General features: G+C 36.3%; 2 protein-coding genes across 2 annotated transcripts; both read right to left on the bottom strand.

Moving 5' to 3' along the window:
• Window positions 1-5,974: 5,974 nt before the first annotated feature.
• LOC136811414 (uncharacterized) lies at window positions 5,975-11,128 on the bottom strand. Its single transcript, XM_067068018.1, has 5 exons — window positions 10,045-11,128; window positions 9,586-9,811; window positions 9,160-9,298; window positions 7,423-7,555; window positions 5,975-6,665 (listed from the first exon to the last, which is right to left on the bottom strand). Exons 1-5 carry the CDS (start codon window positions 10,981-10,983, stop codon window positions 6,054-6,056), a joined length of 2,049 nt encoding a protein of 682 aa, XP_066924119.1. The 5' UTR covers window positions 10,984-11,128; the 3' UTR covers window positions 5,975-6,053.
• A 297-nt stretch (window positions 11,129-11,425) lies between these two features.
• On the bottom strand, window positions 11,426-22,448 carry LOC136811416 (uncharacterized). The gene is made up of 12 exons (XM_067068020.1): window positions 22,364-22,448; window positions 22,031-22,141; window positions 21,564-21,623; window positions 20,177-20,407; window positions 18,716-18,877; window positions 16,157-16,324; window positions 15,607-15,774; window positions 14,706-14,882; window positions 13,714-13,770; window positions 13,490-13,516; window positions 12,829-13,041; window positions 11,426-11,924 (listed from the first exon to the last, which is right to left on the bottom strand). Exons 2-12 carry the CDS (start codon window positions 22,113-22,115, stop codon window positions 11,764-11,766), a joined length of 1,509 nt encoding a protein of 502 aa, XP_066924121.1. The 5' UTR covers window positions 22,116-22,141; window positions 22,364-22,448; the 3' UTR covers window positions 11,426-11,763.
• Window positions 22,449-23,193: the final 745 nt, after the last annotated feature.

Raw genomic sequence — 23,193 nt, 5'->3', positions numbered from 1 at the left:
ACGATTAAAAACTTTTAATTATCAAGAGGGTCTGTAAAACATTGGTGAATGACAATTTAAAAAAATGAAAAACATTGTTTTCATTAGTAAAGTTATACGAAATTTCTTCTGTAAGATTATAAATAGCTCTTTTTCATTTGAAATACCGCGCTACACCGCGGGGTTCCTCACTTTCTAACTGATATTTTCAGATAGCAAGTCGGTATGTCTGATTATGGAAAAAATTTCAAGTCAATTGAAACAATATTTGTCAAAATATTTACATCCGAAATTTTTAAAGAGAAATCTAGTCTAGCAAGCTAGACGACTAATTAAGACATATTAGAAATAAAGCAAAAAAAAAAGTAAATTTTAGTCGTCTAGAAACCTTTGTGCACTAACTCCAAACAAAAAAAAAGTGTCAATATCGCAATTAAAATCTTTTCCCCCTCAAAAAAAATTCTTGAAAATAAAATGTGTGTGGATTTGTGTGTTAAAAATGTTTCATTTGAGTTGATATTATTTTGGGAGTTTGTTGTTGCTTAATAAATTGTTTTCTCGCTACGCAAGTTTCTGCGTAGCTAGGCCCGGTATCTATAAGGCTGGAACACCGGATTCTTCCAGTCGTTTATACAAACTAAATCCCGTATCATTATTTGTGTTTATTATTAGTATTACATGCATTATAAACGACTCCAGTCTAAGAGAAATCATGAAAGCTTCTCAAATTCATAACACACGCTGATAAAATTAGATTTCATTTATGGTACAAAGAAGCTTTTGGGGTATCTTTTGCAAATATTATTTTGATGAAAAGCGGGAACATCATAGCAAAATAAATACACGTACTGTATGAATACTTTGTCTGCTTCATTTTTCTTATAAAAACAGAACACTCGAGGGGACAGAGATGGATTTCTATTATGAACAGTTTACAATAGAAAGGACAAAGAAGCAATCCGCTAAGGAATTCTCGTCCTTCATCCAGCTACGCTATAACATACTGTATCCCTGGAACACCCTAAAGCTTAAAAAAATTTGAATATTCTTAACAAATCTCAATAGAAAAAGGTATATCTCATTCTGTCTCGTCGGGCGTTTCGGCTGCAAATGTACTAAATGTGCAAGTTAGCAACTCCTCTTCACCTGAACTTTCAATATATCGTAAAATTCTTTAAATATCAAAGAAATTTTTGGACGAATGATGGAAGTGAGGAGAGCTTTTAATGAAAGATATGATTAAGTAACATTTGGTGGGGTTTTGTGTGAAAAATATCTGAATGGTTAAGGAGTAAAGAGTCGCGACCAAGTAGTGTTTGGTGTTTTTGATCCAAACTATGAACATTTCTGATGAGGAAAAACGCGCGACGGAGTAGTGTTTGGTGTTTTGATAAAAATTATGAACATTTCTTATGAGTGAATAGGTGTGACCAAGTAGTGTTTGGTGTTTTGGTGCGAGTTGTAAACATTTTTAAGGATAAAAAAATGTGACCAATTAGTGTTTGGAGTTTTTGGTCCAAATTAGGAATATTTCTTATGAGTAAAAAGGCTTGACCAAGTAGTGTTTGGAGTTGTTGGTCGAAGTTATGAATATTTCTAGTGAATGAAAAAACGTGACCAAGTAGTGTTTGATGTAAACATGAACATAAACAATGCATCGTGACCAAGTAAGGATAAATTTTTTTGCCTGATCTGCGAAATCTAACTTTCAAGTCATGTGACCAAGTAATGATACATGTTTGAATTAATCTGCAAAACCTAACTTTTAAATCACGTGACCGTGTAGTGGGAATATAAATTTTTGTAACATTTTTAAAGAACGCTCCTAAAATGCCCCGTGACCAAGTAAGGATAAATTTTTTTTAAACTGATCTGCAAAATCTAACTGTCAAGTCATCTGACCAAATAATGATACATGTTTGACTGATCTGCAAAATCAAATTTTTAAATCATGTGACCGTGTAGTGAGAATATGCATTTTTGCAAAATTTTTAAAGAACTCTTACGCAATGCATCGTGACCAAGTAAGGATAAATTTTTTTGCCTGATCTGCGAAATCTAACTATCAAGTCATGTGACCAAGTAAGGATACATTTTTTTGATTGATCTGCAAAATCTAACTATAAAGTCATGTGACCAAGTAAGGATAAATTTTTTTGATTGATTTGCAAAATCTAACTTTCAAGTCATGTGACCAAGTAAAGATAAATTTTTTTGACTGATCTGCGAAATCTAACTTTCAAGTCATGTGACCAAGTAAAGATAAAATTTTTTGACTGATCAGGACTGATCTGTAAAATCTAACTTTTAAATCACGTGACCGTGTAGTGAGAATATAAAGTTTTGTGAAATTTTTAAAGAACTCTTACGCAATACATCGTGACCAAGTAAGGATAAATTGTTTTGATTGATCTACAAAATCTAACTTTCAAGTCATGTGACCAAATAAGGATAAAGTTTTTTGCCTGATCTGCAAAATCTAAACTTTCAAATCATGTGACCAAGTAAGGATAATTTTTTTTGACTTATCTGCAAAATCTAACTTTCAAGTCATGTGACCAAGTAAGGATAAATCCTTTTGACTGATCTGGAAAATCTAACTTTCAAATCATGTGACCAATGTAAGGATAAATTTTTTTGCCTGATCTGCGAAATCTAACTTTCAAGTCATGTGACCAAGTAAGGATAATTTTTTTTTGATTGATCTGCAAAATCTAACTGTCAAGTCATGTGACCAAGTAAGGATAAATTTTTTTGACTGATCTGCAAAATCTAACTTTCAAGTCATGTGACCGTGTAGTGGGAATATAAATTTTTGCGAAATCTTTAAAGAAGTCTTACGCAATGCATCGTGACCAAGTAAGGATAAATTTTTTTGCCTGATCTGCAAAATCTAGTTTTCAAGTCATGTGACTATGTGTAGAGCACCCTTGCATGCGTATTATGGTTTCTTCGAGATATTTCTTTAGAATTTCAATCACGATTGTTCATCGTGCACTCACTCTTCAAAATGTTACATGTATAGTACTGATTTGAGTTAAAGAAATGTATAATGTCAAAATATTTTTTTATTTACTTCTGCGCCCATCATTTTCACACCTACAGTCGAAACCACTACATAGAAATGGCAACTATTGCCTTAACGGGAAATATTTCCCGAACGGGAAGGTGAAAATAACCCAAAAAGGAAACTGTTTCCAGATTGAAAATTTCATCACTTTTCAGTTTCCCGTTTTGGTCAAGAACTTTTCATTGTTCCCGAACGGGAAGTTGAATTTTTGTAAACAAAGCAGATTTTTGTTTCCCGATCGAGAAGAAGTTTCCAAATAGGGAAGTTTTTAATTGGGAATGGGGAAAGTAGAATTAAGAAGCGATTACCCGGTGGATTTCTTAACTACCCGGTAAAAGGTATTTATTTACCCTCTTTTACAATAGGCATAAGTTATTTACCTTCCACGACCATTTCCGGAGTGCGCAGAGGTCACATTCCCGATCGGGAAACTGGTTAACTTCCTGATTCGGAAACTCTATCCATTTCGGGAAGTTTTTCACCTTCCCGTTCGGGAAATATCTCCCGTTAAGGCAATAGTTGCCATTTCTATGTAGTGGTTCCGACTGACCTAACGGTAATTATTTTATGTATTCTAGTATATCTGTCAATCAATTTTTCCATATTTTATTCAAAGATATCTGTCAATCAACTTCTTAGTTTGCATAATAGCATGTTACGTCATGTTTAAATTATTAACAATAATCTAGTAGAAACCATGTATATTCAGCTGTTTAATTTTTAAGCATAAATTATGACGTAGAAAAGAAAATAACAATAGGAGACGAAGTAAGGATATGTGACGAAGTAGTGCTATGCACAGGGGGGGGCAAAGTACTTTGTCCCCCACTTTGTCCGGGGGATAAATCACTGAAAATTGTTATATCCTCCACCCCCCATGTTAAATTTTTTTCTGGAAAAGCCTATTTGGTGGGGGGTACTAGGGCTGGCGGGTACGTACAGCCCGAATTTCGAACGTCGAGGAAAAAAAGGAATAAATTCTTGTGAAATGTACTACCCTTTTTGGGACACAATTTCGATCTTTCAAGGGGCAAAAAGCTGAAAGTTTCTTATTTTCTGATCTTTAATAGTGGCACTGAGATTTAACTCGGGTAAGTTATGGCATGTCTCAAAAAATGAAAATTACCATAATTTTTAGATTGCATAATTTTCAGACATGCCATAACTTACCCGAGAACTTTCTGATTTTTCCAGATTCCACAAGTTATCCTTAAAGGTAGTCTATTAAACGTCTAATCAGCAACATCCATTGACTTCCAAGCCCGAAGGGCTAGACTTGAGACTCCTGGATGCGACATGAAACCATTTATTTCCCATCCAGACTGTCCGCGCGTGGTTTTTTACACAAACACTGGATTGAAACTAAAATCTATCATTAGATTTCCAAAAATGCAGTCCTCAAAAACAAAGGAGCCGTTAGATACAATCCGTCGTCATGATAACGGCGCGTTTTGGATGGGAAATAAGTGGCTTCATTTTTTCTTGTCTGGGAAAGGTTAGAGATTCTACTCTAGCCCTTCGGGCTGCTTTAAACTCAATGGCAACATCTACATTAGCCTGGGAATCCAAGCGTTAAACTTTGTTCACGGTTTTGTTGTGTGGTGCTTTGGTTGCTTTGTTTAACTCCTGGTGCAGGTAGCTCGCTTGCATGAGATTTTTCCTGCAAAGTAGGTTCAGTTTGATTGACAAGATTACTAAACAATACATTCGCGTGCATTTTGTTAATACACCTATTTCCTATTAGCAGATTCATGCAAAAGTCACGAAAAAACGTCGAGTAAACAAACTTTTGATTGACGGAGGAGCGCAAAGATTACCTCATACTCTGGACATTTAGAAAAATATGCTTGTATATGCAATATTTCAGCCAATCAGAGACTTTCTCGACGTTTTTCGTGACTTTTTTTACATGAATCCGCTAATAGGAAATACGTGTATTTTGATGCGCGCACATAGTAAAGCTGACTCGGCAGTAAAAATTGGAAATGAAAACGTAGATTCGTCTGTAAACAAAAAGGCTGTTGGCTGGACTGTTCGGGCGGCGTGTTGAGACTTTCCGAGATGTTTAGGAACCATCAACGAAAATGGTATTTGCTAAAAATAAGAATGAACAACTTTTTACAAGATATTTTTCGATATAATTCAATATTAAGTTCTTGAAGGGTGAATTTAACTTGACAAAATTACAGATTTTGAAATCTTACGTATTTACAAATTAAAGGTTTTATTTTTACATAAGTGTTCCCGTTTTATATCAGACACATATTTCATATCAGGACAGTGTCTGCCTATTGTTATATCATGCTGATATAAGCAAAATAATGTTTTGCCTCTTTCTGACCAATGCAATATTGCTCCACATCCGTGTTAAACCTTTAAGTTTTCGCTCGATGTATTTAAAATGTTTTACTTTTACAATAAATTCTACTACTATGAATTATATTTTAAGAAATTATGTATTCAATAATAATTTTTATCTCTACGCAAATCTTTAGAAAATCAATTAATGATATTGCTAATTTGAGATGGAAGATAGATAAGAGTCCTTAATGTGTCAGTTAACATATTCCGGATTATACTCGCATCACTACTCGTGTCTCTCGAAAAGACGTCCCCCCCCCACTAATTGTTAAGAGGAAAAAAATCCATCCCTCCCCGCTCTTATTAAGACCCTCCGGCTGATTAAATTCGAATAATTCAATATGCTATTACAGTGTAGATAGACCTTAAACTTGTTAAAAATTTTCCTTTTTGTTAGTATTGGTTCTTATTTTACGTGGTCATTTGTTAAAGTTTCTTTTTTGTTGTTGAAATTGATATCAGTTAAAAAAAAATTCTGCCTTCAAATTACCCCCCCCCTGCTTATTAGAGTTTAGAAAATTTTCCTACCGGACCGGAAAATTTTCCTTATTCGGACCCCCCCCCTCCCCCCGTCTATTCGGGAGACATTTTCATCAAATTCGTTTTCGATTTTTCGAACCATCTTAATTCTTTTCCCACAGGATTACTTGATTCCATAGTGTTGTAAAGTTGCTCTCATAGCAATGGCTAAGAAAGGTCCGAAAGATGCTATAATCAAAGTTTTGAAGAATTCAACCCTGTATCCACACACTCTAAAGCCTTTTATATCTTTAATTTGTGCTATCAAATGTTCTTTCATACTATAAGTAGTAATTGCCAGATTTTTATTGATTTGTTGACTGATATTGATATCCCATGCTTTGTGGATAACTTCCCGTAGCTGGTAGTCGGTCCGTACAATAAGACATAATGGCGCCATGTATAGAAGTAAGATCTCGATTAACATCATGGACATGTCTAACACAACACGAACTTTGCGATAGCTGTCTGGTATGGAACCCAATACGTTCATGATGTAGGGTGTCGATTGCAGGCTAGATTCGATTGTTGTGTTTTGCTTGTGGTGATAATTATTTTGGACTAGCTTCTCCATCAATTGGATTTGGCGTTGTTGGACATCTCCAATGAGTTCGTAAGCTTTTTGGAGATCTTCAGCTTTGATTTCACTTTGTTGACCGTTACCATCGTTTTCTTTGGAGTCGTTGGTCTCTGGTCCAACAGCTTTGTTCATTTTCTCAAAATGCTTCTTCATTTCCTAAAAGAATTCAACAGTGGTCAATTAAATAATGTTGGCTGAATACAGTGTAGACCATTTCTCAGGCAAGAAAAAGTGAAGCCTTAACAGATTGAATCTAGCAATTCCATTGTTTACGATTGATATTTTTTTCGAAATTTAGCGGTAAATTTTAGTTTCAATCTGTCATTTGTGTAAAAACCAGGCGAGCCGCTCAAGGCCGCGCAACTTTGGTAGGATTTGTTGGCTTCAAATCCTACCAAGGAGATTGACTTCTAGCCACAATTCGAACTTCTATCATAGTGAAATTTTTAGATTTGACATTTACAAAGTATAGATTTCTGCTTGATGTAACCAAAACAACTATAGCATGTTATACATTTTCTGTTAGGCCAACTATTCTTGAATCTGAAAATTCAAAAATTGTAAAGAAAAAAGTGATGAAAAAGAAAATGAAGACTTTTGCGAGGAAAAGTGTTTCAACTTTGAGGACTCGCGAAGAAGAAAAATTTTGAAAAGATTTTTGTGGTTCCAGTTTATAATGCTTTATAAACCATAGCATGAAATTTCCATAATTGGAACTTAACTTTGTGTTCCTGTTGCGTGTTCGAGTTATGGAGGCTTAATAATAATAGTGTTGAATTGAAAAACTTTCATTTTTAAAAATCGAAAAAAAAAATCGAAAAAGGTGCTCCTTGAATCGTATAACTCAGTCAAACTTTGCCTCAGATAAGTTTCCATTCGGAAAATGGCACCACGAGTTTTGATATCTACTTACATTGAAATTAGTTTTCAAATTTATTAAGTCGGTGATTGGGAGATTTGCTGCAGGTCCTTGATCGATAATTTTTACTCGAACAACTCCACCTGACGTATTGTTTCCATCGTTCGACTTGTATGTGAATTCCAATCTAGTGCCAGATTTCAAAAACAGTAATACATTTTATATTATAAATTGCAATGCCCATATAGGATGCACTCTTTCTTGTTACCATGTAAAGACCACTCTCAAGAAAATCACCCTAATTGAAATGAGATGGTTTCCAAATGGTAATAAAAAAGAGTGCATACTTTAAGATACCCCTGTGTCACAGACCTGCTGGGAGCCTATCCCTACTGGTAATATTGACATAAAATTTGTCCCTGGGGTAAAATACCTTATAATTTCAACTCCACTTGAAAATTAACTTTTAATTCATCCCCATTCGAAATTTAATGTTTAAAAATTACACTCTAAAACTATCCCCCATGGAATTTTTAACCTTGGAACACTTGGAACAAAGGAGTCTCAATAGGAATTTTTATCTACACTGAGAAAAATATTCCACCGGGGCTGTGAGGCAGGGGTCTTTTAAGTGATAAAACTTGAGATGGGTCGTCGGAGTAAAGTTTAGTGCTGCTTGGGTGTTTACAAAGTAGTGCTAAACTGGTGTTCTATTTTTGTACAGCAATGCTCTCACATATACTACCGTTGAGTGAAACTTTTTGTAGTCTTTTGGGTGTTGTATTCTAAACAATGTAGCTCTTTAAATGGAGCTGAAATTGTAATTTTTCCCACCGGGGACGAAATTTTAGCCAAATTTTCTAGTGATGCTGGGGTCCCCAGCGGGTCTATGACACAGGAGTGTTCTAAGTCTGCTGACACAGAACTTGGGAGAGAAAAGAATAAGGGGACAAAGGTGTCCCCCCGCCGAAGAGTGCAAAAAGTGGTAATAGTGCAATTAACGATTAATCGCACTCCTCTAAACCAATCAGATTCGAGTAATTTTGCACGGCTGACGATTACAGAAGTGTAATACTATATTACAGAAGTGTATTGCTATGTTACAGAGGTGTATTACTATGTTACAGAGATGTAATACTATGTTACAGAAGTGTAATACTATGTTACAGAAGTGTAATACTATGTTACTATGTATACTATTACAGAGATGTAATATATGTTACAGAGATGTAATACTATGTTACAGAGATGTAATACTATGTTACAGAAGTGTAATACTATGTTACAGAAGTGTAATACTATGTTACAGAGATGTAATACTATGTTACAGAGATGTAATACTATGTTACAGAGATGTAATACTATGTTACAGAGATGTAATACTATGTTACAGAGATGTAATACTATGTTACAGAGGTGTATTACTATGTTACAGAGATGTAATACTATGTTACAGAGGTGTATTACTATGTTACAGAGATGTAATACTATGTTACAGAGATGTAATACTATGTTACAGAAGTGTAATACTATGTTACAGAGAGTGTACTTACATGTTTACAGAGATGTAAATACTACTATGTTACAGAATGTAATACTATGTTACAGAGGTGTAATACTATGTTACAGAGATGTAATACTATGTTACAGAGATGTAATACTATGTTACAGAAGTGTATTGCTATGTTACAGAGATGTAATACTATGTTACAGAGATGTAATACTATGTTACAGAAGTGTAATACTATGTTACAGAGATGTAATACTATGTTACAGAGATGTAATACTGACCTTTCTAACGTAGACATAGCTGTGGTGAAGGAGACACAAAACACAAGAAACATATGAACCACAATGTTAATTTGTAGGGAGTGCTCAGTCTCTGTGATCAACTTTCGCATTTTACGGACCAGATCATGTGCATCGTTTGCTACGAGTGGAGAGAGATTGAAAGAAAGTCTGTGTAATGATGTCTTTACATAATTTTAAGGTCCTCCAGTCACAGGCCTATTTTCTACTACCTTCACTAGTGTGCAATTCCATTTAGATAGTAGAAGTTTTAGAATTTGCTGGGTGTAGCTTTTAGGCACTATGGTAAAACAAGAATTCCTCAGTAATTTTTTACAAAACGCTGCACTTTATAGAATAAAGAATATTATTGTTTTAAAAGTCGATCAAACTTTGGTGAAATCATCATGAGAAAGTAGATTCACAAACCTGTTTTTTGTTGGGAAATTCGTTTCCCAGTCATCCTTATATGATCACCCAACAGATACAAAACGGCTGATAAAACACAAAAACTCGGCGTCATGATCAAACGATACAAGAACACCAGAACGGCCATCAATATCTTCTTCCACATATCCGGTTTTGCAAGACTGGCAATATTTAACCAATTCTGATCCAAGAAAACAAACATCGGTGGGGCGAAAACTGTGATGACCTGGAATTGAAAAGGTCTTAGATGTAACGAAATTTCAAGACTGTGTGCTACGTGTATTTTTTTGTAGAAATCGCGTCCCACGAAAGATGACTTATCGAAACTTTTCGTCTAACAGGCTATTTAAGACATGGCTCTCCATGTATATCAAAGTAATGCTGATGGCCAAATCTCTTATGAGTACAATGATCTTAAAATGGGAACAAAAGGAAATGGGTACAAATTATAATACTTACAAAAACAACACCGATGTAGGTCCGCATCTTTCTTGCATTTTCATACCATTTTTTTCGTGAGATTTCTACATGACTCAAGAAATTATGAAATCCACCTTTATCCATAAAAAGCATGCAGAGAAAGAACGTTAAAATCCATCGCAGCTCCCAGACCACATTATTGATAACGGTGAACGGAAACTTTGATTCAAGTAGTATCCAACTCATTTGGAATAATCCATCAAATTTCAGGACCAGAAGAAATAGAAATAAAACGAATATAAGGAGACGCCTAAAGCATAATGTGCTACAATATCTTTTGGATTTCTTTTCTCGAGGAGCAGGCTGTGATCCTAAGAGTCCTGAAAAAATTAACGGGTATTTCCACCATGATTTATAAATATTGATATTCTCCAAGATCTGGTCTTCATTTTGTGGATCATTGTTGTTCTTCATAATCTCCATTTCATTCTCAGCAGGAATTCTCACAATCTCGAAGTCTCTGTTTTCGTCTTCGGTTGAATTGTTGGCAGATTCGATCACTGGCGAAATCACTGAGGATCCAGTAAAGTTGATTGATCCTAACGACGAGATAGATGTCCTAGATGGGTCGCTTTTTGATCGATTTTTGACTCTTTTTGCAAAGGTAGAATCTTCAGTGGGATTGCTTTTGGATCGATTCTTCTTTGTTGGTTTATAACTTGAGTCCTCACTAGGGTTGCTTTCGGATGAATTACTTTCTGACTCATTCAGAGACATGCTTTCAGATTGCTCTCTTCTTGATTCTTGAAACCGATTCTCCTGTTGGTTTTCAATTTTTGGTGATTTTTCGTCCTGGTTGTCATTTTCCATCACCAGTGTACTGTTGGAGAATGAAATTCCAAAGTTCTGATCATCCTCCAGATTCTCTTCACTTAATTCGTCTTGATCAGTGAGAATGCAAACCTTATCTGAAGCCATTAGAAGTACCTGATGCTTATGCTTCACGTTTCTATTGAGAAAGCTGTTTAAGAGTACTACTACGCGCTTAATCGAAGTATTGGTTTTTCAAACTTCATAAAAAAAATCCAAACTCTGTTTCTCATACTAGTTCGAAAATTCATATGATCTAAAGGTTGATGTTTTGTCTACGTTATAAAAAAATGGGTTTTCCTAAAACTGAACTACAGGGAATTTTAAAACGAACATGTCTCGCTTAACAAAACAAGTCAGACATCATTTGTTGACGAATTCGACATTAAACAAGACAAAAGAAAAACATTGAAATTTGACCGCAAAAGCCATGAGATAAACGCGTGTAGTTGGCAAGACCTTTCCTGAAAGATGCAAATTGATGTTAAACCAAGTTGTAATTTCGATGTCAAAAAATGCATTACTAACAAGTTTGTTTTTTTTTCCATAGCTATATATTTGTTTATATGATAGATATAAGTTTCGGATATCAAATGTTGGGGAAAACTTAAACGTAAAAATTATACCTACTAAATACGAAAAATACGAAAATAGAAATTACCCGTCACCATTACCAGTCAGCATACTGACACTATAAACTCATAAATTAAAAAACGTCAATAAAATAGGTGTGCATATATGTTCTCAAATAAGAATATATACATGATTGTCACTCCGACAAGACAATCTTTTATAAAAATGACAATACAAAGATTATTCGCTCTTTAAGTGTTGTTCAAATTTTCTTATAAATCGTTTGACATCTCCTTTGCTCTTTGCTGGGAATCTTTACTTATTCTCCCACATGACACCTTGTTCTTCGTCCAGCTCGTTTAGTTCGAATTGAGGATGTCTTCGGTGGTTAATGACGTCATGTTCATCAGACATGATTCCTTCTTCTTCCGGTGCACTCCCTCTCCCATCACCATTCTTCTTGTTAAACCGAGCCGCTGAAATGAAAATTACTTTCGTTACAATCTATGAAATCTCTACCAAAGTTGTCTTCAAAAGATTTGAAGATCGAGTGATACTCATTTTCAATAAGAAAGGCACCACTGAAGAGCCTTCCAAGAATTTTCAAAAATTTCCACCCAGTTTTCTATTGTTTAAGTGACATATTGGGTGGAAATATTTTAAAGTCTGAGAAGACTCTCCAGTGTTGCATATCGTGAATAAAAAAGAAAAGTAGTACTGACTCAACTGGCATTCAACGTTGTTTTAACGTTCAACTAAAGTTATTTGAATGTTACGGACGTCAAATGGACGTCATTATGACATTCTGTACTACTTGGGATTGATTTTAAATCCGGCTCCTCAATTGTAAAAGAGCCTAGAAAATTGTCTTCACTTAAGAGAAACGCTAAGATTTCCTACAATGAAATGCTTGGTGGTGACTCAACGAGATATTTAATCTTTAAATACACCTTTCAGCCTTTAAACCATGAAAGGACTGGGTTCGAGTTTGCCTGGAAGGAATGACGTCACAATGTCTGAAGTCGTTGCATTGACATCCTTACAGACAGAAGAATTCTGAAGTTATCACTTCCCTGTAAATTCATTACTGAACCCGTTACAAAGAAAAACAGATCGAAACGGTTTCACTCCACTACCTTCGTTGGAACGAAACTGCTCTGTTCCGGTATTCCGAAACGTTCCGAAATGAGTACGAACACTTCCAAGCTGTAACAGATGTCACACCGCTACTGGAGCGATACGAAACCGTAACGTCTGAAAATGGTCAAAATGAAACCATTCTATTAGTTAAAAATGACGTAAAAATTGAATTTAACCAATAGAATGGCTTCATTTCGTTTCGGAGCGAAACGAAAACATAGCGTGTGAACAGGGCCTTACTATCACCAGTGCAAGGCGCATCTTGGCTTCTCTCGCATTGCCCACAACGGTGCACGTAGACCAAGTTTCTTTCAGCACAAGGTTTACACCATCCAATACCATCACATTGAATCATCCACCAACCCCCTGACGGATAATTCTCTTCGCCAGGTTTGGGGCCTGGACCGTATTTATTTCGTGCCATTTTACATGTCTCGTAAGTGTCAAGACGACCTGGAAAGAGATTTAACACTTAAAAGAAGACATTGTTCAATGTCGTACTATTCAATTAAGAAGGAGTACAATTGGCTCTAGATACAGGACTCCAGGGTCCCGAGGGGGGGGGGTACTTAGGCAAAAAGTAGGTGCTGGGTATGTGCGGACGGTAAGGGTCGGTTTTTTCACTCTCTAAGGGTAGCAAAAATCAGAACGTTTTAAATTAGTCTCTCAAAGGGTCTGAAAATTCACGATATCTATGAATTTTTTTTTGATTTCGAGAGAAAAAATTGAGGCTAGGACATTTTTTAAAAAATCGAGGACAATTCTTTCAAAGATGTATCTCTAAGGATCACCCCGCGGGGTACAGGATTAGTGAATAGTGCACTGACGAACGATAAACTAAATTTATTCTGGTAAGAATTTTTATTCAATTCTTTAGAAAAACGGAATTGAATATACTTACAAGCGAGACCCGCGAAATTTGGGAGACCTAAAATAGATAAAATCGAAAGAAAAAAGGTTAAACCTAAGATCTTTTTTCTACACAAAGAACTATAAGTATGCTCAGTGCTTTGTAATCTTAGACATTTTCGCCTTTTAAAATTTGGATTAGATTGCCGTTATAAGATCTACCGATTTATGTTGTCACTTGCGAGATCTACAATCTGAATTTATAAAGACATTCACCTTTTCGTTCACCATATTCTCGTGCTTTGGCAGCACATTTTTCACAAGCCTTGGTTGCTGAAATATAAGCAAAGTAACGCATAATGATTCTCTGGCAAATACTGTTGAGTTTCAATGTGCTGCTAATGCTTCAAAGCTTTTTACCATTGTTGTAGATTGTACAAGAATTTTTGAAAGACTTAAGTCTATGTGTCTATATAGGATTTGAATCATTGGCTTCCAAGCCCGAAGGGCTAGAATCGAGACTCCTGGATGGGAAATAAAGCCACTATTATTTCCCATCCAGAATGCCCACACGTGGTTTACACAAACGCCGGATTGAAACTAAAATCTATTGCTAGATTTCAAAAAATGCAGTCCTCAAAAACAAAGGAACCGCTTGATGCAATCCGTCGTCATGATTACAGCGCGTTCTGGGCGCGTTCTGGGTGGATGGGAAATAAGTGGCTACACTATTTCTTGCCTGGAAAAGGTTAGAAATTCTCCTCTAGCCCTTCGGGCTTTAAAACTCAATAATTTGAATCCACTATCTCATAAGTCGCGTGGCCCGCCTGTTATTATCCAAACGCTGGATTAAAAGTAACAGTTATAAAAACGATCAAAAGTGTTGCCTTTTATTTCGCTACATTTCGGATGACCGTTTGTATCTAGCACTGTTCTTACATTTTGATCGTTTTTATAACTGTTACTTTTAATCCAGCGTTTGAGAAAGGTTCAAAGTTCCTCTTCAGCCTTTGGCTTAAAACTCTATGGTTGATATATTGTGCTTTCTCTATCAATTAATGTAGAAATCTTTTTTGCCACCGGAGGAAGCCTAAAGCTTCTGAGGATGGCATTCATAGCTTTCCATTTTTGTCTCAGATGAGAGGTCACTCTTAACAAAAATTACTGTAGGGCTAAGATCATTCCTTTTGAACGCAAATTCAACTCTATGTGTTCGTTTTGCTGTGGTGGCACCTTAGTGAAAGTTATGGCTAGTATAGTAAACATACGATCTGGGATACATCGTTCACCATATTCAACTTTCGTTTGTCCTTTGCTACATTCTCCATCTCGAACACAAATTGCATCTTGAGGTTCAACGCATGCGTAATATGATGTGTCCACCCAACGTCCTGTGGTTGGATGTTCTTCACAACTCTTTTTGGTAAGTGTGAATTTTCTTGATGCTATAAGAAATGTTTTTTATCATCAAGTGTTTTGCTAATAAGCGGGGTGGATGGAATAAGAGGGGGGGGGTAATTTGAAGATATAATTCTTTTTAACTGATATGAATTTCAACAACAAAAGTGAAACTTTAACAAATGAACACGTAAAATAAGAACCAATAGCAATACTAACAAAAAGGAAAATTTTAACAAGTTTAAAGTCTATCTACACTGTAATAAAAAATTTAGTTATTCAAATTTAATTAGCGGGGGGGTCTTAATAAGAGCGGGGGGATGGATTTTTTTTGCTCTTAACAATTAGCGGGGGGGGGACGTCTATTCGGGAGACAAGAGTATTTTCATTGAACAGCTTATGACCTTTTTTATGCATAGCAAAAATAGTCAAGGTTTTTCAATTTTTACGAAAACATCAATGCAAAATTTTTTTATCATTCGACATCGGAATAAACATCAATCTGATATTTTCTCTAACATCACAAAATCACATGCTCCCCTTACTGTTACCTGCCTCAAGAAAATTCAATACAAATTCACCGTGAACTTTGGGGTTAGTTCACGTTGAAAAGTTGCAAGTATTTCGGCTTTGACAGTAAATTTGTTATCCATAAATAGCTACTGCTACTGCTATAAGTAGTACTGTGTTTTTTAATCTCTACTACAACCCAGAAGCCTAAAACCTCAAGGTGCAATAGGAGTGGATTTTTTTTGTAAATGTAACACATACCACAGCATTTTTCAACATTTCTTTTCTTTTGTAGATCTTCGCCTTCTTTACAATTACTTTTATCGCATTCTGATTCGGGGTCTTTTGTTTCGCACTTTCGTTGTCGGTGCATGTAGCTTTCTGAATCACATTTTCCCCAAGGACCCCAAGACTCCCAGTTTCTTTCTTCTGAAAATAATAACAATGGATAGTTTCTTTGAAAAACGAGATGGAGTTTTTACACGCTCTTGTTTGATTTGGTTGGTCGTTAACCAGTAATAAAATAATTTTGTTATTTTCTAAAAAATACGTCACTTTTATTACTTCAAATGACGGGTCAAGATGAATATTTACAAGAATTTTTGTCATTGGATTGGTCGTTAACTATTCAAACAAAAACATTTATTATATTTTTCTAAAGAACGCGTCATCTCTATTGTTTTGAATAACCAATTATGTGAGCATCTTATAAAAACTCCATCTCATCTGGGAAAGTTTTCTCAATTATAGTGAGCGTTTTCAGGTAAACTATTTCGCATCCACGAGCTAAAAATTCTTGATATGTACTTACGACAGCAAGTGGGGAAAAATTTCTTCTGTCTGCTTTCTTCTGATTTGCAATTGTGTTTGTCGTCACATTTCAACTCTGGATCATTGTATTCACATATCCGTGTTCGATGCCTATAACCTTTCTGATCACACTCTTCCCACTCGCCCCATGCCTCCCAATTTCTCGTTTCTAAAATAATGTAATCAAATTTTGACGTTGTCGAGTGAAATACTGAACACAACCTTCTCAAGTTGTTTTAATTTTAGTAAGTGAGGACATCGCTTAATTCAAACTTCCCACTGTAAATTTTCTGAAGCAAAAATTTGCCTCTCAGCCTGAAGCCGTCCTGTATACATCGGTTTAATAAGCGTATTATAAGAAATAAAACCCTGACTGTTTAAGACCCCACTAAACTTATATCTATAAACGAATGAATTCGAAATCCCTACAATACCTATGAAAAGAGTCTGTTAAATGACGCGCCTTATGCGCCTTACGCGCCCACGCACCTTACGCGCCCACGCGCCTTACGTGCCCACGCGCCCACGCGCCCTACGCGCCTGAATTTAGACGCGCCTTTAAGTTTTGACGCACCTTCTTAGAGGATTTTTCACATGCGAGTTGCGAGTTACGAGTTACGAGTTACTTTTCACGAGTTACGAGTTACGAGTTACTTTTCACGAGTTACGAGTTACGAGCTGCATTTTAACAAAATAAAGTCGCGAGTTGCGAGTTACGAGATGCATTTTGACACACAAAATTCGCGAGTTGCAAAATAAAAGTGCGAGTTGCAAATTAAAAAGTCTGAGCCTGTTATCTTAAATAATAATATTACAAAAAAAGCTTAAAACCCAAAGCAAAGCATGGAAAACCCAGCCAAACTGTTTACTTTTTGTGACTAAAGTTGTGTAACCACTCAAATCATACATCTTTTCGGTCATTTTTGTATGAACAGAGCATTAAATAACTTTAAGTTTTGAAAGGAAATGCGCATGCCTCTTCCAAGAGAAACATTTTTTAATGTTGCTTTTAATAACGTGGACATTACCTTTCATTTTCTTGACAAAGTGACACTTTTTGATGAAATTATTGACAAGCTACTTAAGGCCCTTAAGTGTGATACCTGCAAGCTTTATTAAACCAAATATTTTAATTGTACCGAATGAGATGCCTTTGATATAAATAGATAAATATTTTCAAAAAGCAAACACTGGGAAAGGCAGTTTTAGAGATACAGTTCTAATTAAATATTCCATTGTCCTTATTTTGATAAAATCACTTATTTTAATGAAATAACGATCTGATGGTCATATATAAAGCTTCTTTAAACAACTCCAGCAAAGGTTTTGTCACTTATAAATTTGATGCTGATAAAACAAAAGGATAGAAATTGACACCCTATTCAAGCTTCAATAGCTTTCAAATGGGCTGTTCTACAATCATGGTCAAAATTTATTGAGAATTTAGCTTGTTTTCTCGTTTTTCGAATTTGGAGTTCGGTCGGGCGAGAAAGTCGATTTTAGGCTATTTCAATTTTGGATCTTCAGATCCTAGGTCCTAAAACTCTACCCTTCCAACCAAATTTAGAGCACTTCCAAGTCGTTTGTGGTTTTGAAAATTTGCGGGAATTTCTCTTTTTTCTAAAATATTACGACAATGATTGTACACGTTTTGCACGTGATCTTATAATTACTGTTGGTGAAACAACCCCTCAGAGCCACCATTCTCAGCCTGTTACCTTGTTACCCCCTGTTACCCTGTGTTACTCTTTTTAGTAACAACGCCTCTTACCCCCGCACGGGAGCACTTTTCTCTACAGTACTTTATACTCTTGCAATGTAAATACAATGTAAATACATACCAAACGAATGTTTGCTCTTTTTTATGTATAATAGTGAGTAGCAATAATCATTTTCTTTTATCAATAGAAATGTTTTTCACCCTTACTGACTTTTCGATTTGCAACTCGCACTTTTAATTTGCAACTCGCACTTTTAATTTGCAACTCGCACTTTTAATTTGCAACTCACACTTTTAATTTGCAACTCGCACTTTCAATTTGCAACTCGCGAATTTTGTGTGTTAAAATGCAACTCGTAACTCGCAACTCACGATTTTATTTTGTTAAAATGCAACTCGTAACTCGTAACTCGCAACTCGCAACTCGCAGATGAAAAAATCCTCGAAGTAGGTGCGTCGAAATTTCAGGCGCGTGGGCGCGTAAGGCGCGTGGGCGTGTAAGGTGCGTGGGGCGGTGGGCGCGTCAATAAATGGAAGGCGCGTGGGCGCGTAAGGCGCGTGGGCGCGTAAGGCGCGTCATTTAACAGACTCCTATGAAAACATGTGATTTTCTAACCACATTTACAACTTTACTTCTTTATTTCTGCCCGATCACTTAGAAAATCCTGGACAGGGTTACTTAGACAGGGCTATTAGCAATGAACTTGAAATCCCCACCATACCTATGAAAACATGTGATTTTCTAAACCACATTCATCATTTACTCCGCTTCATTTTTCACGATGACTTGGAAATCCTAGGCAGGGTCACTGACACAGGGCTATTAGCAATCATACTTACTCCCACAGAAATCACAATCAATTGTTTCTTCTTTCAAACTTTTCCCACCACATCTTTTATAAGAACATTTGTCAGTTCCTTCCTTCAGTCCACATTTTCTTGAACGATGTCGATAGTCACTGACACAGGTCCACGCTCCCCATTCCAATGGCTTCATCTCAGCTGATAGAATAAAGTTATTAAATTCTAAATATACTTTTACTGTTTCTTTTTCTAAATACGCTTATTTATAAGCAACCAAGCTGCTAAAGGATCAGGCCTCAAAACAGCCCAAAAAATAAGCAACTTGGCTTAACATAGGCTGCTCTGGCATCCAATAACGAATTCGTGCTCCTTATCTACTGTAGTAGCGGCCTGACTTAATTTTCTTGGTGGTGCAAACTATGAAATTAGCGCCCCTGGTATTTTTGTCCTTATTTGCGCCCTCCATCATTAAGTGAAAATACTAAACTGTAAGAGCAGTGACTGGTTGAAAGTAACGCCCCTAATCTTTGAAATGGAAATTTTATACCTGGTAAGTCGATTTAGTCTATATTTTTGCTTTCTAAAACTCTTATCAGAAAAATTACCAGATAATCTTTTGCGCCGCTGGTCTTGCTTTACTCTCTATTAAGGATCAATGGATGAAATTGGGCAAAAATTCAGAACTCGGGAGGAAGGGTTCCTTGTAATTTTGGCGCCACAGGCAAAAAAATTTGGTGTAAGAAAGGTCAAACATCTTAAAAGATCTTCTAAAACGGAGAAAGTTAGTCAAAGACCACAAAAACCACAGCGAGAATCAACAAGTTTTGATCGTTTTGGCAATCTCTCATTTTGGGGGTGAGCATTCTCTTTAACCCCTGGTGGATACACAACACTTTTCTTACTTCTGATTCAATATTGATAGAAGTTTTGAAAAAATTCAAGAGAAAGGATGCAAGAAGGTAAAACAAAGCACCGCAGGCGAAAACAATTTACATTGTACTCATAGAAGGCGCTATAAACGTGCCGAAGGGCGCCAAATTGCCCAATTAAACATCAACAAAATTTTGGCGCCCCCTTAAAAAGCTCTTTTGGCGCCCCTCTCAGATCTTTTTGGGTGGTGCACTGCACACCCTGCACCCCCTGCCAGGCCGCCACTGCACTACCTGCAGTTTGTAAAGGTCTGTGTGTCAGACTAGGCTTAGCAGTCATATAACCCATAAACTAGAGCTATTGTTTTAAGACCGAATTAAGGACTAAGTTAGCTTATGAGTATTATTCTTATGAAAGAGAAAAAAAACACTTTCTTCCACTTTCTCTTTGACACTGGAACAAAAAATTGCCAACTTTCTTTAGCTTCATGCTCATGTATATCAAATCTAACATCACCCTATCTCAGCTGGCACACAACGTTGTTTCAACGTTCATCTAACGTTATATGGACGTTGTGAACGTTAAAACAACGTTGTGTGCCAGCTGGGATCTCAGCAATGAACTTACAACAATCACAAGCTGAGAGGATACTTTGCTCTTGCAGTACATCGCAGTCTTTATCACTAGACTCTGGTAAAACCGGCCCACCCAGGCCGAGGACACCGGTGCCAGGTTTGGGGATGCATTTGTCATCAGGCTCATCTTTGCATTTACGAGACCTTCGTTTGTAATAGACGTTATCAACCTCTTTGTTACAACGGCCAAATTTCCATTCGATACCCGCCATCTTTTCGTCCACTACAATAGAAACATTGTAAATCTTATTGCGAATGTCGACAGTGTACTGTCAGTCTCATAAGCTGTTTTACCTAGATCAGAAATTCAAAATGCCTCGTATACATTTTTTTCTACTAAATGAAGATGTAATCAAACTTAACCCTACAATAAAGGTCATAATATTTTGATAATTTTGGTTATTTTAACGTTTTTCATAATTTAAAGTTCCGGCGAGAAAGTCGATTTTGGACTATCTCTTTAATTTAATCGAATATTTCAATTCGGAAGGGGTTGGCAGACTTACAGGCTATACTCTGAGCCTTATTGGACTATTTTTAAACTTTTGGATCCTCAGATCCTAAGGTCCTTCATGTTAAAACTCAGAGTTAAAACTCTACCCTTCCAACCTACTTTAGAGCACTTACAAATCGCTTGTGGTTCAAAAACTTCCCGGTGTATTTCCCTTTTTTCTCAAATATTATGACCTTGATTGTATTCTGCCTAGGGGGGGGGGCTGTTTCTGTTCAGAGGTCAAATTATTGGTAATAGCTCCTGAAATAATAGTGGTTTTGCCATGAAATTTTCTGTAAATTCCTAACTTTTATTTAGCTTCAAATTTAAAAAGAATTTGACTTTTAAAAAATTTCACACCTCGAACATGATGACATTTCTGACAGTAGGGTGTCATAAAAATTGACACTTTTCCAATACAAATTTATAATTTATGTCAAATATATCGTTTAAATCGTAATTTATTGAATATTTAGGATAAAATAAGCCTTTTAAACTCAGGCATCTTTTTTCTAAAGCCTTTGTTAGAATACAATAGCTATTTATAAGAACAAAGGAAATTTTCGGTTTTTGCTCACTTTGGGTGCCAAATTTCATCCAAAAAGACCCACTAGATCAAAAGTTAAGGGGTGGTACAGGAAAAGCCCCCCCCCCCCTAGGTTTGGACCGCCCCTAAAAGCCTAGGTTGAATAGGGTTTAAAACATAATGCGCCCTGGTTTTATCGTTTGGTCTAGGCACAGCTCCCAGGGCTATCAGCAGTGAGCCCTAATCTTTCCCCTCCCAGCTGGCACACGACGTTGTTTCAACGTTCATCTAACGTTAAATGGACGTTGTGAACGTTAAATAAACGTTAAAACAACGTTGTGTGCCTGCTGAGCTACTTACACGTGTCACCAGGTTTGCATGACGGGATCACCGGGTCAATGAAACCCACATCTTTCATTACTATAATTAAAATGAGAGAGTTTTTGATATGACAAAATGAGAAAATGAGAATATGAAAACAAATCATTTTTTTTTAAAATCAGTTGATGCAGGCATGAGACTAAAGAGTGTACTGTCGACTGTTAAGTCCTTGGCACTTTACGTCGTAAAAAAGACGTTATCCCTTGTCGCGTTGAGCTCAGCATTATCTGTTTTTTTAGGCTTAGTTACTCAAAGTTTGCGATTTTAAGTCAAGTCAATAGAAGTATACGAGGACGGAATCAATGGTTCTTTGAATATTTTGATCATTTCTGATAAATAAAGATTGTGTCGTGAATATTATGAATTCATCCTCGTATATATTGAAAATAAAGATCATTGTGTTGTGTTTAAGTTTGGTTTTGTATATTTTCAAGAGTTTCTCTTACCCGAATGTCGATGATGATGACGTCGTGCTTCGCAAAAATGAGGCACCAAAATTGCCAGGCTCAATATCACCAGAGATAACAGCATTATGGATTCTTTGTATTACGTTTGCTCTAAGGGAAAATAGATTGGTAAAAATCAATTAAAGAAATTTCAAACTGATCGAGGATGAAAAGCCTATGCCCTATAGTGTATAACTGCAGTGAATTTAAATCTACGCGAACTTTAGGTAAGGTGCTTTCTTCTTTTATACTGCATTTGACGAGATTTTTCCAAGCCAAGCGGCTAGAATTCCTCGACATTGTTTTGGCGTTTTTTTCTAACTACTAATTTACCTTCTTTGACTTGATATGTTTTCTTCACTCTTTGAAATATCTTTGCTTTGCCAATGTCTTCGCTTTAATAATGTCCATTTCGCATTTCTGTAACTCCTTTTATACGTTTTTGGATACTCCTGAAATTTATTAGAATTACATACGTAGATTTGTTAATGCCAGTACCTACCTTTCAACAATTACTGAAGCTAATTTGTAAAATCAATCATAATCATTATTTTTTATTGAAATTAAATTTGAATTGTGGGATTAATTAATTTGATAGTTGAAAGGTCTGCCATGGCATTACGATTTCCATCTTTAAATGCAAATGGAATCAGATGGGTTTTGCTATGGGACTTCTTGTCAGCTGACTTTATGGTGTGGTGTGGGAAAATCTGTACGAGCCCATTCGCATGAAAGTATATCTACCAACTAAATGGAAATTCCTCCTCCATTTAGGTAGACTAGCAAACTAATCTGTTAATTAATCATATCAGAGGGCGGGAACATAATGGCGGTGGGAGTTTGCTAGAATAGGTGCTGCGTAGGAGACCTAGCAAACGTTGGTGAGAGGCTGCTGATTAACAGCCCAAAATTTCTTCCTACGCTTACCTAACTCCTACGCTCACTTTTCCCGCGTGATACCGTTCCAGCCTGGCTGGCGTACCATTTACTGTCCAGGCATCACTGGTTCTGTGCACCCGAGACACAGACGCCGTGACACGTAGCGAAAATTACTAGAACTACGTGAAAAGGCATATAGATAGCTCGTTGTAAGCGTAGAACGGGATGAGAACAATACGAGGCCATTTGCATGAAAGCACGCTCTTCTAGCTTTACGTGAACCT

The sequence above is a fragment of the Clytia hemisphaerica genome, unplaced genomic scaffold, assembly GCF_902728285.1.
Source record: "Clytia hemisphaerica strain Z4C2 unplaced genomic scaffold, Clytia hemisphaerica genome assembly, whole genome shotgun sequence".
Taxonomy (NCBI): domain Eukaryota; kingdom Metazoa; phylum Cnidaria; class Hydrozoa; order Leptothecata; family Clytiidae; genus Clytia; species Clytia hemisphaerica.
This window is presented reverse-complemented; position numbering and strand designations above follow the sequence as displayed.

Bases quoted from the DNA above. Each gene is read 5' to 3' on its own strand.
- LOC136811414 (XM_067068018.1), bottom strand. From the start codon at position 10,983: ATGGCTTCAGATAAGGTTTGCATTCTCACTGATCAAGACGAATTAAGT. The intron at 9,812-10,044 runs GTAAGTATTATA...TTTCAATTCCAG, and splicing joins CCTACATCGGTGTTGTTTTT to GTCATCACAGTTTTCGCCCC. The intron at 9,299-9,585 runs GTTTGTGAATCT...CTCCACTCGTAG, and splicing joins AATTTCCCAACAAAAAACAG to CAAACGATGCACATGATCTG.
- LOC136811416 (XM_067068020.1), bottom strand. From the start codon at position 22,115: ATGCTGTTATCTCTGGTGATATTGAGCCTGGCAATTTTGGTGCCTCAT. The intron at 16,325-18,715 runs GTAAGTATGATT...ACATTATTTTAG, and splicing joins TGATTGTGATTTCTGTGGGA to AAACGAGAAATTGGGAGGCA. The intron at 13,517-13,713 runs GTGAATGTCTTT...TATCTATTTTAG, and splicing joins AGAATATGGTGAACGAAAAG to GTCTCCCAAATTTCGCGGGT.